Here is a 16,814-nt window from a genome sequence, read left to right as displayed (position 1 = left end):
TGCCTGACCTATTCTGCAATTGGATACATTGAAGACAAGCAGGTTACTTTGAATACATCAGCCAATTTCTGTTGTTCTTGTCATTATTTATTTTCTAGGAAATTAAGAATATTTTAACCAAACCTGAATTACTTTTCCATTGTTAAGGTCCTTATGCTACGCCGATGTCTGACCTGGTTAAGAGCAACTTGGGTGGTGAGGGTTCTACCTTTGGATCAGCATGTACTCCTGCACCAGCTGGTGGGATTTGCTATATTTGGACTGAGTGTTGTTCATGCTATTGCTCATCTCATAAACTTTGGTAAGTATTCAAAGGTGATGGACAATACAATTTACACAAAAAAGCATCTTTTCTGCAATAGTGTTTTCAAAGCCTGAAGATCAGGGTTTCATTTGAATAGAACATTTAAACTACCTTCAATGATTTGATTAGAAAATCACTAAGGGTTGGAATTTATGGAGGTGTTGGTGATTGCGTCTGCTGGGGGGATATACTAGCTGCTGGAATGACACAAGCCAGAGAACCATGGATTAAGGAGAGAACCAGCCACAGGGAAGAAATGGTGCAAGTTTCATGGAGTTGCGATCCTAATCCTTATATCAGCATGTCTTTCAATTCCTTTGTCCTTGTCCTAATCTCACTTCCCCTTAGATATATCCATTCCAGTTACCTCAATGACACCAAGAGGTGGTGCGTTTATCACAATGTATTTCCTTTTGCAGTGAATTTGACTTTCAGTGGTGGAACCTACCAGCTATGGGAATATCTCTTCACAACAAGACCTGGGATTGGTTGGATTTATGGAACGGCATCCATTACTGGAGTAATTTTGCTGCTTCTGATAATTTTGATGTTAATCTGCTCAAGTACATTCGTTCGCAGGAGTGGACATTTTGAGGTATAAGAAACCATAATCAGTACTCTTTAGAATTTAAGTTAAAAACCAAATGTAATGATTTGATCATTGATGTAGAATCACTAAGGCAAGACAATTCATGATCAAAAGGATAATGTTGCTTGACTTAATATACATGGTTGCACACTACGTTAAGTCTATTATTACTGTTTGGATGCTGTTTCATTGAAACATAGAAAATAGGAGCAGGAATAGGCCATTCAGCCCTTCGAGCCTGCCCCACTGTTCAATATGATCATGGCAGTTGATGTAATCTCAGTATCCCACTCCCGCTTTCTCTCCATACCCCTTGATTCCTTTAGCCGCTAGGGCCATGTCCAACTCCAACATATCTTACAAACTGGCCCAAACAGCTTCCTGTGGGAGGGAATTCCACAGTTTCACAACTCTCTGAGTGAAGAAATTCTTCCTCATCTCAGTCCTGAATGGCTTATCCCTTATTCTGAGACTGTGACCCCTAGCTCTGGACTTCCTCACCATTGGAAACATTCTTCCTGTATCGAGCACGCAGTCATTCTCCATTTAAGTAATCTGCTTTTTTTATTCTTCATGCCAAAACGGACAAATTAACATTTTCCCATCTTATATTCCAACCGCCAGATTTTTCCTACTCACTCAGCCCATTATATCTGTTTGCAACCTTCTTATATCCTCTTCACAACATCTGTTCTTACTCATCTTTATGTTATCTGCAGATTTAGCACCACACCTTTTATCCTTTTAAAGTAATTGATGTGACTTGTAAAAGGCCGAAGTCTCAGTACAGACTCAAATGATACTCCACAGACCACATCCTGTCAATCAGAAAAAGACCCACTGATGCATGCCCTCAGTTTTCTGCTGGCCAGCCAATCTTCTGTCCATGCTAATTTGAATTTATGTGCTTTGCATTACTTTTCCAGGTTTCTGCTAATTCTGTAACATTACCATTACATAATGTTAAGTCAAACTCTGTTTTTAATTTTGTCAAGGGAACACAGCCTTTTATTTTAGTCAGAGCTATTTCCTCCCACACATCTCCCTACGTCATAAATTGAGCCCCAACCTGATGTTGCAAGGGAGCCTCTGAACTGTGAACCAGAATAAGGAGATGAACAATGATCTCCCTCCTCTCCAATTTCAGCAATTGCCTACTGGTTAATGATTCTTCATGTTAGAACATAGGAAACAGAGTAGGCTGTTCAGCATCAAGCCTTCTGTACCATTAGTGATCATGGTTGATCATTTCCTCAGTGCCTGGTGGGTCTCCTTCCACAGTCCAAAGATGTGCGGGTTACGTGGATTGGCCATGAGAAATTGCCTCATAGTCCCATAGAAATTGTCCAGGGATGTGCAGGCTAGGTGGAGTGGTCTTGGGAAATTACCCCTTAGTTTCCAGGGATGTGAGGGCTAGGTGAATTGGCAGTGAGAAATTACCTCATAGTGCCCAGGGATTAGATTACCTACAGTGTGGAAACAGGTCCTTTGGCCCAACAAGTCCACATTGACCCTCCGAAGAGAAACCCCCCCCTATATTTACCCCGGACTAATCCACCTAACACTACAGGCAATTTAGCACGGTCACTTAACCTGCACATCTTTGGATTGTGGGAGAAAACAGGAGCACCTGGAGGAAAGCCACGCAGACACTGGGAGAATGTGCAAACTCCACACAGTTGCCCGAGGCTGGAGTCGAACCTGGGACCCTGGTGCTGTGAGGCAGCAGTGCTAACCACTGAGCCACCATGCAGGCTAGGTGGATTGGCACTGGGAAATTGGCCTATCATGTCTAGGGATGTGCAGGTTAGGTGGATTAGCCATGGGAAATACAGGGTTACAAGAATATGGTGGGGGGGAGCTGAATGGCCTGTTTCCACACTGTAGTGATTCTATGATGAACAGCGACTGTGTGAGTAAAATCCAGTCTAGTTCACTAATGTCTTTTAGGGAAGGAAATCTTACCTACACATGGCACCAGACCCACAACAATGTGGCTGACTATTAACAGAGTCGAGATTAGAGTAGTGCTGGAAAAGCACAGCAGGTCAGGCAGCATCCAAGGAACAGGACAGCCCTTTGAGTAATTAGGGATGGGAAATATACATGCTGGCTCGAAAAACAACATCAACATCCCATGCATGAGTCAAAAAGGAACTCAATCTGTTGAGAGGACACACCTTGGTAGTATGCTGCACTGTCTGTGCTCTCCGCAAGTGCATGAAGAGTTGGCACTGTGGCCCCAGTAGTGGAGGTTGGTAGCACAGGGGCCTGGGCTAGTCCTGAGTGTATTTATTAAGGCTGAAAATGTGTTGCTGGAAAAGCGCAGCAGGTCAGGCAGCATCCACGGAACAGGAGAATCGACGTTTCGGGCATGGGCCCTTCTTCAGGAAATTCTTCAGGTATTTATTAAGGGCCAGTCTTACCAACAAAGTTCGAGGTTTGCTAATTGGCAGGTGGGGTTTGTCACAAGAAGCTTATTAATGACATCCTGTGGTCCTATTTCTTGATCCTGTCTGACTGGCATCACCCGATACATATTCTGAACTTCGTCCTGATAACACAGTTCACAGCAGCTGATGTAACACAGAAGCCTGTGTCAAATGGATCTTATTGTCTGTTAGAGATGCAGTTTTTGATCAATATTGATGAACTGGTGCTTAAAATGTGCATGATCACAGAGAGTCGTGATATTGACCGTAGGTTTCTTAATGCTGAACAGTCAAAAACCCTCTCTTCCAGGTGTTTTATTGGACGCACTTGAGTTACATTTGGGTCTGGTCTCTGTTAGTCCTTCATGGCTCCAACTTCTGGAAGTGGTTTGTGGTCTCTGGATTCTTGTTCCTTATGGAAAAAATAGTGGGAATCACAGTTTCACGAATTGGTGGCACTCAGGTTGTGGAGGTTAACTTACTGCCATCTAAGGTGAGTGATGTACAGTGTGTGTTCACACTCATCATTGAATAAATGCAGAGACGCTGCTTAAATTCGTTTCTTTTTAAATTTAATGGGATGTGGGCATCACTGACTTAGCCAGTATTTACTGCATGTCCCTAATTGCCCAGAGGACAGTTAAGAGTTAATTACAAACACAAACAAATTGCTGGAAAAGCTCAGCATATCTGGTAGCACCTGTGGAGAGAAAGGGTCACTGGACCTGAAATTTTAACTCCGATTTCTCTCCACAGGTGTTGCTACACCTGCTGAGATTTGTGTCGTGCAAAGGCACCACAGGTCAGACAGCATCCGAGGAGCAGGAAAATTGATGTTTCGGGCAAAAGCCATTCCTCAGGAAAGCCGTCCATTCCTGATGAAGGGCTTTTGCCCGAAATGTCGATTTTCCTGCTCCTCGGATGCTGCCTGACCTGCCGTGCTTTTCCAGCACCACTCTAATCTTGACTCTAATCTCCAGCATCTGCAGTCCTCACTTTCGCCCTGCAGCGATTTTCCTCAATTCCTGTTTTTGTATCTGATTTCCAGCATCCACAGTTCTTTCAGTTTTTATTTGAGAGTTTATTTGAGCGCAACCCACCCATACCACTCCCCTACATTTACCCCTTCACCTAACACTATGGGCAATTTAGCATGGCCAATTCACCTGGCCTGCACATCTTTGGACTGTGGGAGGAAACCGGAGCAAACCCACGCAGACACGGGAAGAATGTGCAAACTCCACACAGTCAGTCGCCTGAGGCAGGAATTGAACCCGGGTCTCTGTCGCTGTGAGGCAGCAGTGCTAACCACTGTGCCACCGTGCCGCCCTAGGTTAGGAAATGTTACATGGTAATGTCACTAAGGGACATTGATTGACCAGATAGGTTGTGTTTTTTTAGGACAGTTAGCAATGATTATGTGATCACCGTTAGGTTAGGCTCCTTGTTCCAGATATTCTTGGATTCAATTTTCATCAGCTGCCATAATGGGATTCAAATCCATGTTCCTCAACATTGGCCTGGGGTTTTGAATTGCTCGTCCGGTGTCAGTAACACCACCACCTCTGCTTACTGTCCCATTTCCTTGGGTTTGAGCCTTCGAACAGATCCTTTCATGACAGAGGGTGCTCTATTTGACAAAGAAGGAAAAAAAATCTAACCTAAATCTGGAGCAGTATGTCTATTGTAGCAACATTAACCAGTCCCTGATTGAATATAGATACCGGGATATTGTAATAAGGGATCCTAGAGTATGAAAAATTCAGCTAACTTTTGTGGCCATCCATCTACCAAAAGTTATACTTTATTCAGGAACTGTAATGACAAATCTTGTCAGTTGGCATTTTCTCTGGTTCAGGTGTGGGCTATATTATAAACTGTCAGTTAAATACCATATTGTTCAAATAGTGAGAAGCATGTGGAGCACCTAAGTGTAAGGATATTTTTTGCTGATTTATTTGCTTTACGTTAATCTAACATTGGATTAGCCAAGAGATGCGTTGAAGCAATTCTGATGACCTGTTAGTATATTGGCTGCTCACTGTTGCACCTCAGTGACTCATAGTGACTCCCCTTAAGGGAAATTAGATTGTGGGCATTGAATGCCAACTGAGCACACAACAGGCCTATTGTATGGAACAATAAGGTTAAGAGAATATGGATAAATTGTAAAAAGCTGGTCCATTGTATACCAAATTTGCAAAGATAATAGACTTTATCTTTGGTCCCTGCCTCAAATTCCATTCTATAGTCACCGTCTCCATCCTTCTCCCTGCCTGAGGTCAAACCAGACTGTAAAAAATTGGGTGTCTTGTTCGACTCTGAGATGAACTTGCCACCATATAAATGCAGGTTGCTATAAGCACTACCGCAGTTAGGCAGCAGTGTGGTAAAAGAAATATAAACAGGAGATTTAGAGTCTCCTCAGTTTAGTCTCCTCTGTTAAAAAAAAATGCAAGTTGTTGTTGTTATTCCCCAAGTACATTTCTGAGGAAGGACATCGGAATTGTAACAGGACCCCCACCCACAGGTGGCGATGGTGAGAGAGGGGAAACTGGAGCAGTCAACAGGATCTCGCTGGAACTAAGTTGTCTTTGGTGGGAAGAGGGCTGGTGGCAAACAAAAGGAATTCCTCAGCCCAATATAATTCACAGACTAATTCCATGTACATACTGTAAATAGTTCCTTGTTTACACTTCAAATAGTTGCTTTTTATTTTCCCTTTCTGCTCGTAATGACCCAATGCCAATGGAATAAAGAATCCCTGCTTCATGAACTTTGGCTCTTCAATGTGTTAAAAATCACATATTACACAGTGGCCTAGTGGTGTTGTAACTAGACTATTAATCTAGAAACTCAAGTAATGTTGTTGGGACCTGGATTTGAGTCCCACCACGGCAGATTGTGGAATTTGGATTCAATAAAAAAAATCTGGAATTAAGAGTCTAATATTGATCATGAAGCCATCATTGGGGAAAACCCACCTGGTTTACTAATGTCCTTCTTTAGGAACGATGATTACCATCCTTATCCAGTGTAGCCTGTCTGTGATTCTAGACACACGGTAATGTGGTTGGTACTTAAATGCCCTCAGGGCTATCGGAGATGGGTAATAAATGCTGACCCAGCTAATGATATCCACATCCTGTAAATGAATAATAAAATTTGTCTTTGTATTTTTTGTTCAACTACTAGACATCTCCTAATTACTGACTCTGTCAGTTTGCAACTCTCTGATTTTCCACTCTCTACTGAGACATCACCAACAGCCTGAGGAAATAGAATCTAAATTAAGCTGAAATGTACTCTGTTCTCAGCGTGTGATATCAAGACAGCGCTCAGTCCATGGTCTGGATTTTTAGCTCTCCCAGGACTGGGAATAGAGGGAGCATGGGCATGGAAGGTTGCAGCTTCAGTCATCAGCCTGGTTCTGCACTCCATCTTGTCTTTGAGCCATTTTCCTGGGAGCAGGATGAGTCGGGAGGGGTTGGTGGAGGTTGGAGTGAGTTGCAGCCTTCAAGGAGCACAGACAATTGATGTAATAAAGGCCTGTTAATGGAGGCCAATGCAGTCTCCCAAGATGCTCTGAACCTCCCTCTTGGTTACAACAGTCATTGTGAGCCAGTGAGCAGGCTGCCACTGCTGGCCTGGCTGAAAAGACCACTTTTAATCATCAATACTGAAAAAGTCAGAGGGAGTGTCATCTCCAATCTCTCCCTCACTTACCTGCCATTCCATCCTTCCACCACTTAGAGTCATAGAGATGTACAGCAGGGAAACAGACTCTTCAGTCTAACTCTTCCATGCCGACCAGATGTTCTAACCTAATCTAGTCCCATTTGCCAGCACTTGGCCCATATCCCTCTAAGCCCTTCCTATTCATATTCCCATCCAGATGCCTTTTAAGTGCTGTTATTACACCACCACTTCCATAAACGCACCACCCTCTGCGTGAAAAAGTTGCCCCTTAGGTCCCTTTTATATATTTCCCCTCTCACCCTGAATCTATTCCCTCTAGTTCTGGACTCCCCCAACCCCAGGATAAGCCCTTGTCTATTTATCCTATCCATGCCCCTCATGATTTTATAAATCTCTGTAAGGTCACCCCTCAGCCTTCGATGCTGCAAGGAAAACAGCCCCAGCCTATTCAGCTTCTCCCAATAGATCCAACCCTCCAACTCTGGCAACATCTTTGTCACCCTGGCAACACTCCGGCCTGCCTCGTCACCACTCCGATCCCCCTGGCAAACACCACATCCTCGGGCATGGGCAACGGCGCTCTCTGGAGAGCTTCCTATCTCCCACTGCCCCATCCTTCCAGGGTGCCTGCAATGTAGCAGGGGTACCCCTTGGCCTGTTCACTCACTCACTTCAGTTCACAGAAGATGCACTCCAAGCACTCATGCATGTAAAATGCCCGATTTATTCCGATAAGTGGTCACTCTGGGAAGAGCAAAGTTAAAAATCCCACAACACCAGGTTCTAGTCCAACAGGTTTAATATGAGGCACTAGCTTTCGGAGCTGTGCTCCTTCATCAGGTGGTTGTGCTTCATCAGGTGGATGAAGGAGCAGCGCTCCGAAAGCTAGCGCTTCCAAATAAATCTGTTGGACTATAACCTGGTGTTGTGGGATTTTAAACATTGCACACCCCAGTCCAAATCATGACTCTGGGGAGAATCACTTCCAGTGACTGATCCCCACACAGTGTTGGGTTTCTCTGGGATTTGGAGGCTGACAGGGGTGTGATGTTTTTGATTGTGCCAAGTAGCTACTCGAAGGAAGACCTCTGCATGTGAGATTATAATGAAAATATTCTTCTTAACATTCAGGTTACCCATCTCGTAATCAAAAGGTCGCCGTTCTTTCACTACAAACCCGGAGATTATGTGTATGTCAATATTCCAGCGATAGCCAAGTATGAGTGGCATCCATTTACCATCAGCAGTGCTCCGGAGCAGCAAGGTACGCTGTGAGAAGGCTTCGGCCTTACATTGTGAAGGTGGGTTGAGGATGTTTGGATGGATTTCAATGGAAAAGAGTAGACATCATGGTGACCTATAAGTGACGAGGTTTGAAGTTGCAAAGAGATCTGCCAGGTTATTGATCGCAACGATCTGATGTAACAAAGGTTCAGAAACCAGTGAGTGCAAAAAGTACAGACTTAAGGACATTGATGTATGTCAGGTGGATGATCCTGCCAGAAGCAAGATTGGCGCTGTGAAATAATGTCTCAGGAAACGATAATAAAGTAGGTTCCAGAGGTAACGGGTTGTGTTTTTGAAGAGAAAGATTGAAAGGGTTAAAGAGGAGCAGATAAATTGATTGACCTGTAGGAAAGGAACAGGTTCATAAGGCCGGGTGCTGTTTCCTGTTTGTTAAAAAGCACCCAGTTCCTATGTACATCTTTGATAAATTACCCTCCTGTCTTCTCTTAAACCTATTGATAAATAATACTGACACATGTACCTTCAGGAGCTGTTCATTACTCAATTTGTCAGGGGCATGGTGGTTAGCACTGCTTCTCACAGTGCCAGGGACATGGGTTCGATTCCACTCTCGGGCATCTGTCCATGTGGAGTTTGCACGTTCTCTCTCTTTGTCTGCATGGGTTTCCTCTCAGAGTCCAAAGACATTAGGTGGACTAGCCCTTGGAAATATAAGGCTACAGGGATAGGGTAGAGGGGTGGGTCAGGAAGAGATGCTGTTCAGAGGGTCAGTGTGAACTCAATGGGCCGAATGGCCTGCTTCCACATTGTAGATTTTCTATAATTGTGCATTCTTTTGTATCTTGGATATCTGTTCTGAATAAATAAAGTCCCTCTATCACCAACCACTGAGCCACCATGCCCCTGACAACTATAAGCTTTAGCACAGTTAAAAGTTTTGTTGTACACTTTTCTTTAGCAATGGGAATTTGATGAGATGCCACTCAGAGGATAAGAAGATAACACAAGATAAAAAACACAAGGTGTTGAGAAAATGAGTTTGTACGTGGAGGGAGTTCACACGGTTTACCAGACTGATATCTGGGATGAAACAGTTGTCTAATGAGAAATGATCGAGCAGGTTGCAACATTAGAGCTGAAGTGAATGAGAGCTAATCTTATGGAAACATGTTAAGACTCTGAGTGGCTTCAACAGGGTAAATGCTGAGGGAATGTTTCACTTTGTGGGGAAATCTAGAACTAGGGGCAAAATAACAGGGGTCTCTCATTTAATATGAGGAGGAGGAGGAGGAGGAGATGCTTTTCTCAGACTGTCGCTAACATTTGGAATTCTGTTTCAGTCATCAGTGCAGGAAGGGCCATTGAACGTATTCAAGGTTGAGTTAGATACATTCTTGTTATGCAGGGAGTCGGGTTGATGGGTTGCAGGCAGGAAGGTGGATTTAAGGCCTTGATTAGATCAGTTATGATCTTATTGATTTGCTGAGCAGGGTCCTGCTCCTATTCCTCACCTTCTTATAGAACATAGAATCCCTACAGTGTGGAAACAGGCCCTTTGGCCCAGAAAGTCCACACCGACCCTCCGAAGAGTCACCTACCCGGACCCATTCCCCTACTACTCTCTATTTACCCCTGACTAACACATCCAATCTGGACACTATGGGCAATTTAGCATGGCCAATCCACCTAACCTGCACATTTTTGGATTGTGGGAGGAAACCCACGCAGACAGGGCGAAAGTGCAAACTCCACACAGACAGTTGCCTGAGGCTGGAATTGAACCCAGGTCTCTGGTGCTGTGAGGCAGCAGTGCTAACCACTGAGCCACCATGCCAACTTATGTTCTAAACCTTCTCTAGTTCCCCTGTTAATTTTCTCTGACTTTTCTTTGCATTTTCTTCTGTCCCATTTGAAGTCCTCCAATCCTTTCAACACCAACATCAAATTCATTGGATCATTATTCAATTGAATCTTAACGGTTTGTTGGGATGATGTCCAATCACAAGATACATTGCCATTTCTGACAGATGCCATTGGGCGACATTGAGTGTGGATTCGATCCACTTTCCACTGCCTCAGTCGTGGATGGACTCTACCTTGAGTTTCTCTATTGTAGCTGAAGCAAATTAATTCAAGCTGAAAATAGTTCAAATCTGGAACCTTCTTGGTCTTTTCACTTGTCTCCTGTGAAAATATTTCGCTCTGATCTGCTAAGATCTTACAAAATCCAATGCTCATCGACCTAATCTTCGATGAGTTGCAGACCCTTATGTTCTAAAGGTGCAATCCTCCTGTGAATTTTAAAACTGCCTCCTTCACTTTACCCATGCTGACTGAGTTGTGACATTCAAGCTACATACAAAACCAACTAACACTTTGCAATGTCAAGAGATGGTTATGGTACTTGGTGAATTATGGCTAATTACCTGATACTCCCTTAAGGGGAAATCTAACCAGGATAGACCTGTTGTCAATCGACCTTCACACAGTTTCCAGCAGGGGTCAGTAGATAGCTGAAATCCTGCGTCCTGTAGTATTACCCTACATGCCTACTTAGATAAATGAGCCAGCTGTGATTTTAAATGTTTCTTCTGTACTTTTATCAGCTGAAAGGTTGAGGGAATTATTCTTCAAAGCCATCATTTTTATATTTTTGAAACCAATGTCAAAATAAATATAACCATCAGGAGTCGCCAGGCAACTGGATCATTTAGTTGCCCAACTGAGAAAAGACATGAATGTTGAGTAAAACCGTTGTCTGAGGGAGGTCACACACTGGACTCCAAACCATGTACAGAGAGTGACATCTAGTGGCATGCCACTGTAACTGTTTATTATGTCAGTCCAGAAAGAAGAAGGATCAAATTATTGCAGATGCTGGAATCTGTACTGAAAACAACAAATGCTGACAATCACAGTGGGTCAGGCAGCACCCATGGAGAGAGAGCAAGCTAACATCTCAAGTCCAGCTGCCCCCTCCACACTTCATGTCAGTTCTGATGAAGAGTCATCAAGACTGAAAACATTAGCTTGCTCTCTCTCCATGGGTGCTTCCTGACCCACTGTGACCTCCAGCATTTGTTGTTTTCAGCCACAAAGAAGGAGATTGGTGTTTGTGATGCTTACATTTGTTTTAATCTGCAGACACTATTTGGCTCCATATCAGGAGCCTCGGCCAATGGACCAACCAACTCTACGAATACTTCCGACAACCTGAACTACTGGGTAACGAACCAAAGCGGCTAACAAGAAATCTGAGGAACAAGAAGCACCAGAAGTCTGCACAGGTCTGCCGTCTGTTTCTGCTGCTTCCCTCAGTGAATATGATTCTCTGCTACACCCTGGCTTTATAACTCCAGTCCTATGACCGGGGTTTATGGGTTTTTTTCCAAAGGTTTCCAATAACATGCCTTTTCATGACTAATGCAGCTATTTCCCAGAAAAGCTAAATACTGTGGATGCTAGAAATCTGAAATCAAAACAGAAAATGCTGGAGAAACTCAGCAGGCCTTTCAGCATCTGTAGAGAGAGAAACTGTTCCTCTCTCCAAAGATGCTGCAGGCCTATTGAGTTTCACCAGCAATTAGCTATTTCCTATATTGGGTTAACTCAGATTCAACTTTGCAATTCAATACAGCACCCAGTGCACCCATTAGCATTTCATTGGACTTCAGTGAAATTTTCCAGCGTATTCAATCCAAGCCAATGGACCTCAAAGCCTGTGCCTGCCAATTATTGCAACTGTTATCCTTTACCTGGTTGTGTGGGTACTATACCTGGAAGAAATTACCCCTTATATTTATTTTTAATCATATTTGGACATGTTATAAAACAATTCCAAGATAGGTGGGACTTACACTTCTGATGTTCTGACCCAGAGGTAGAGACACTACCACTACACCACAAGGCCAACCCTTCAGTTAACAACATTGACCGACTGAGCCCCAGCGACTGAAAGTAATGGCCTTTTCCATATTTTCAACCAACCTAGTCAGTAATGTTATGATCCATCTCTGGTGCTTGATCGATTTATCGCTGTCACGTGTACTGAGATACGGAAAAGGGTTGTACAGGCAGATCATACCATACAGATGGTGTCAGAGTAACAGAACAGAGTGCAGAATACAGTGTTACAGCCGCAGAGAGGGTGCAGAGAGAGAGAATAACCAACATTAACATTTGAGAAGTTCAATCAAAAGTTAATTCACGGTAGGGAAAAAGCTGTTCTTGAATCTGTTTGTATGTATATTCAAACTTCTATACCATTTGCCTGATGGAAGAGGGTTGCAGAGAATATAACCAGGGTGGGAGAGGTCTGATTATGTATGTCACTTTTCTGAGGCAGCGGGAAATATAAATGGAGTCAGTGGATGGAGGGCTGCTTTGTGTGATGGACTGGGCTGTGTTCATGACTCTCGGTAGTCTCTTATAGTCTTGGGAAAAGCAGTTGCCATACCTTGCTGTGATGCATCCGGATTGGATGCTTTCTATGGTGCATCTATAAAAATCGGGAAGATTCAATGTGGACATGCTGAATTTCCTTAGCCTCCTGAGGAAATAGAGACATGCTTATTCTTACTGATTGTAGTCTATGGGTCAGGAAGTTGAGGATTCATTACAGAGGGGGTTGCTAAGACCTAGGTCTCAGTGTTTAAAATGTGAGTTTGTTTGGAATTATGGTGTTGAAGGTGGAGATGAGGTCAATAAGTGGGAGCCTGATGTAGATATCCTTGTTATCCACATGCTCCAGGGATGAATGTAGGGCCAGGGAAATGGCGCCGGTTGTGTACCTGTTGTGCCAAGAGGCGAATTGCAAAGGATCAAGGTACCGCAGTAGGCTGGAGCTGATGTGATCCATGACTAACCTCATGAAGCACTTGATAATGATGGAGGCCAGAGCCACAGGGCAGTCATCATTGAGGCACACTGCAGGATTTTCCTTTGGTACTGGGATGATGGCGATCTTCAAGCAATGGTGACTTCAGATCGCAGTAAGGAGAGGTTAAAGATATCAGTGGATACTCCCACCAGCTGGTCCACACAGGATTTGAGTGCACAGCGGGACTCCATCCGGGCCAGTCACTTCCCAAGGATGCCGATCTAATATCTGCGGTGGTGACAGTGGGTGTAGGCATACCTGATGCTGTTGGGACAGGTGTCATCGTTTCGGTCACCTTCTGTTCAAAGCAAGCGTAGAATGCATTGACCTCAATCGAGTAGGGATGTATTGTTGCCTGCAATTCTGTTTGACTTTGCTTTGTAGGCCGTTATACTGTGTAAGCCTTGTTCCAAACGACATGTTGCAGCTGTATAGGACATTTGGTTAGGGCAAATTTGGAATATTTTGTGCAATTCTGGTCTCCCTCCTATCGGAATGATGTTGTGAAACTTGAAAGGGTTCAGAAAAGATTTACAAGGATGTTGCCAGAGTTGGAGTGTTTGAGCTACAGGGAGAGGCTGAACAGGCTGGAGCTGTTTTCCCTGCAGCATCGCAGGACGAGGGGTGACCTCATAGAGGTTTACAAAATTATGAGGGAAATGGATAGGATAAATAGACAAAGTCTTTTCCCTGGGGTGGGGGAGTCCAGGACTAGAGGGCATAGGTTTAGGGTGAGAATGGAAAGTTATAAAAGAGACCTAAGGGGCAACTTTTTAACACAGAGGGTGGTATGGGTATGGAATGAGCTGCCAGAGGAAGTGGTGGAGGCTGGTACAATTGCAACATTTAAAAGGCATCTAGATGGGTATATGGATAGGAAGATTTTGGAGGGATATGGGCCAAATGCTGGCAAATGGGACCGGATTGTGTTGGGATATCTGGTCATCATGGACGAGTTGGACCAAAGGGTCTGTTTCCGTACTGTTCATCTCTACGACTCTATAGACAGGTGTCCATGTATCTCAAGTCTGTATCTCAAGTTTAATTTGGTATTTTCTCTTGGTGTCTCTGATAGCCTCACGAAGGTCGTACCTGCATTTCCTCTCTAGGTCAGAGCTGCCTGACTTGTATGCCTCAGACCTGGACTTCAATAGGGAGTGGATCTCCCGGATCATCCACAGTTTCTGGTTGGGGAACATCCGGATTAACGTCTTTGGCACACAGTCTTCTACAGACTTATAATGGCGCAGGGGAGTCTTCAACATTGACCTCCTGGCTCAGGGGTGGGAGACTACCACTGTACTTCAATATTGAATTTAGACTCCACCAACTCTCATGGTGGGATCTGAACATAGGGCTGATGAATTGCACTTCAGACCTGATCGAAATGCCCTTATACACTGCAGTAATGTACTTTGGCTATGTAATGGGAAAGTCAGCATGTCATTCCTGAGCCAATCATGTCTCTTCCTTTCCAATGCCCTTCCTACCCCAGGATATTTATAGAGTCATAGAGATGTACAACAGACCCTTCAGTCCAACTCGTCCATCCCAACCCAATCTAGTCCCACCTGCCAGCACCTGGCCCATATGCCTCTAAATCCCTCCTATTCATATACCAATCCAGATGCCTTTTAAATGTTCCAATTGTACCAGCCTCCACCACTTCCTCTGTCAGCTTATTCCATTCACATACCATCCTCAGCATGAAAAGGTTGCCCCTTAGGTCCCTTTTATATCTTTCCCCTCTCACCCTAAACCTATGCCCTCTAGTTGTAGACTCACCCACCCCAGGGAAGAGACTTTGTCTATTTTTCCTATCCATGCCCTTCATGATTTTATAAATGTCTATAAGGTCACCCCTCAGCCTCCGACGCTCCAGGGAAAACAGCCCTACCTTATTCAACCTCTCCCTATAGCTCAAATCCTCCAACCCTGGCAACATCCTTGTAAATCTTTTCTGAACCCTTTCAAGTTTCACAACATCTTTCCGATAGGAGGGAGACCAGAATTGCATGCAGTATTTCAATAGTGGCCTAACCTATGTCCTGTACAGCCGCAACATGACCTCCCTACTCTTTTTCTCAATACTCTGACCAATAAAGGAAAGCATACCAAACGCCTTCTTCCCTATCCTATCTACCTGCGACTCTACTTTCAAGGAGCTAAGAACCTGCACTCCAAGGTCTCTTTGTTCAGCAGCACTCCCTAGGACCTTACCATTAAGTGTGTAAGTCCTGCTGAGATTTGCTTTCCCAAAATGCAGCACTTCACATTTATCTAAATTAAACTCCATCTGCCGCTTCTCAGCCCATTGGCCCATCTGATCAAGATCCCATTGTAATCTGAGGTAACTTTCTTCACTGTCCACTACACCTCCAATTTGAAATGAAAAAGCTTGGAAAACAATCCCAGGAAAAATTTCCTGAAGTTATAACTAATGCAAATACCAGTGTGATTGCTATGCAGAACTATCTCTGTGGAAGCTTACATGGTAAACGATGCAAATCAATTGTTGCATTGGGTTGTGTGTTCAAAATGCTTCTTTTCAGGTTTCAGAAAGCAATTTCTGGAATCTTCTATCTGCAATGTTGAGGGGATAGCCTAAGACAACCATAAAGAATGTTAAGTGATGTTAAATTTGTTCATATTACTGTCTCCCTGGGCAACACCATACTGAGGAATTGTGATGACACTGATAAATTACTTGAGTTTCAGACTTATGAGGACAGCTCTTGATTTCATATGATAGTGTAAAATAGATGATAATGAATGGGCAGCCAGTTTTGCATTAACTTCAGAGGAAATTTTAAACGAGAGACATGCAAAGACCCATTTTACACAATTGAATCAAATCAAGATCTGTCCCATGGGTTATCTTGTTATCTGATTATCCAACTGTGCCAGGTGGGGTTTAATTAATACTGTGTACTAATTTATATTTAGCACCGTTTGTCCTCCTGGACACACATTTCTCATTCCACCCACGTTACCTAAATATGCTTCTTTTTCCATTTCTTACTATCACTAGGAGCACCTTGGTAACTTGATTGCCTCTAATGAATCAGTGGCAACTAACAAGGAAGACATGGTGGAGCTGACATCATATAAACCACGACAGCGCTGTCAGAACGAGCCCTTGGAAGTGAACGTCAAAGTGGATTGTACAGATGTCCCTCAGCCCAAGGAGGTAGGAAGCAGACTGGGATATAGAGGGATGTCTCAGTAAGGTTAGATGAGGGTTTTGGGTGAAAGAGAGCTTGAGTGTAATATAAACACAGAGATGGATCTGTTATACTAAGTGACCTGCTTCTGAGTTGCAAATGGTCTGCAATAAATATGGCAAGACTCACATTCTATGGCACCACAGATACCAGAATGGCCCACTAACTGGCATCTCCCAATCCCCATCCTACCAAAGCTCACTTCACCAACTGGAAGACTTTTTGTCAGGAAACAGGACACGAGCACTGTCAGATAACACCATGAGGATATTCTGTCACATGGCATGAAATAGATTTAGCTTAGTGTGTTTGCAACTCAGTGGTTAGCACTGCTGTCTCACAGCACCAGGTACGTGAGGTTTATTCCACCCTTGGGCGACTGACTGTATGGAGTTTGCATATTCTCCTCGTGTCTGCATGGGTTTCCTCCCACAGTCCA

General features: G+C 43.8%; 1 protein-coding gene across 4 annotated transcripts in view; it reads left to right on the top strand.

The window, feature by feature from the left end:
* The window catches only part of nox5 (NADPH oxidase, EF-hand calcium binding domain 5), a 92,611-nt gene that overhangs the window by 31,329 nt on the left and 44,468 nt on the right, over positions 1-16,814 (top strand). For all 4 annotated transcript variants that reach the window (XM_072565250.1, XM_072565249.1, XM_072565248.1 and 1 more), the window contains exons 8-13: positions 148-301; positions 724-899; positions 3,636-3,818; positions 8,156-8,288; positions 11,417-11,559; positions 16,183-16,341. In XM_072565250.1, the coding sequence (XP_072421351.1) occupies positions 148-301; positions 724-899; positions 3,636-3,818; positions 8,156-8,288; positions 11,417-11,559; positions 16,183-16,341 (948 nt within the window). The remainder of the gene's footprint in view (positions 1-147; positions 302-723; positions 900-3,635; positions 3,819-8,155; positions 8,289-11,416; positions 11,560-16,182; positions 16,342-16,814) is intronic.

The sequence above is a fragment of the Chiloscyllium punctatum genome, chromosome 48 (assembly GCF_047496795.1).
Source record: "Chiloscyllium punctatum isolate Juve2018m chromosome 48, sChiPun1.3, whole genome shotgun sequence".
Lineage (NCBI taxonomy): Eukaryota > Metazoa > Chordata > Chondrichthyes > Orectolobiformes > Hemiscylliidae > Chiloscyllium > Chiloscyllium punctatum.
Note: the sequence above shows the minus strand (reverse complement) of the source record. Positions and strands in the feature narration are given on the sequence as shown.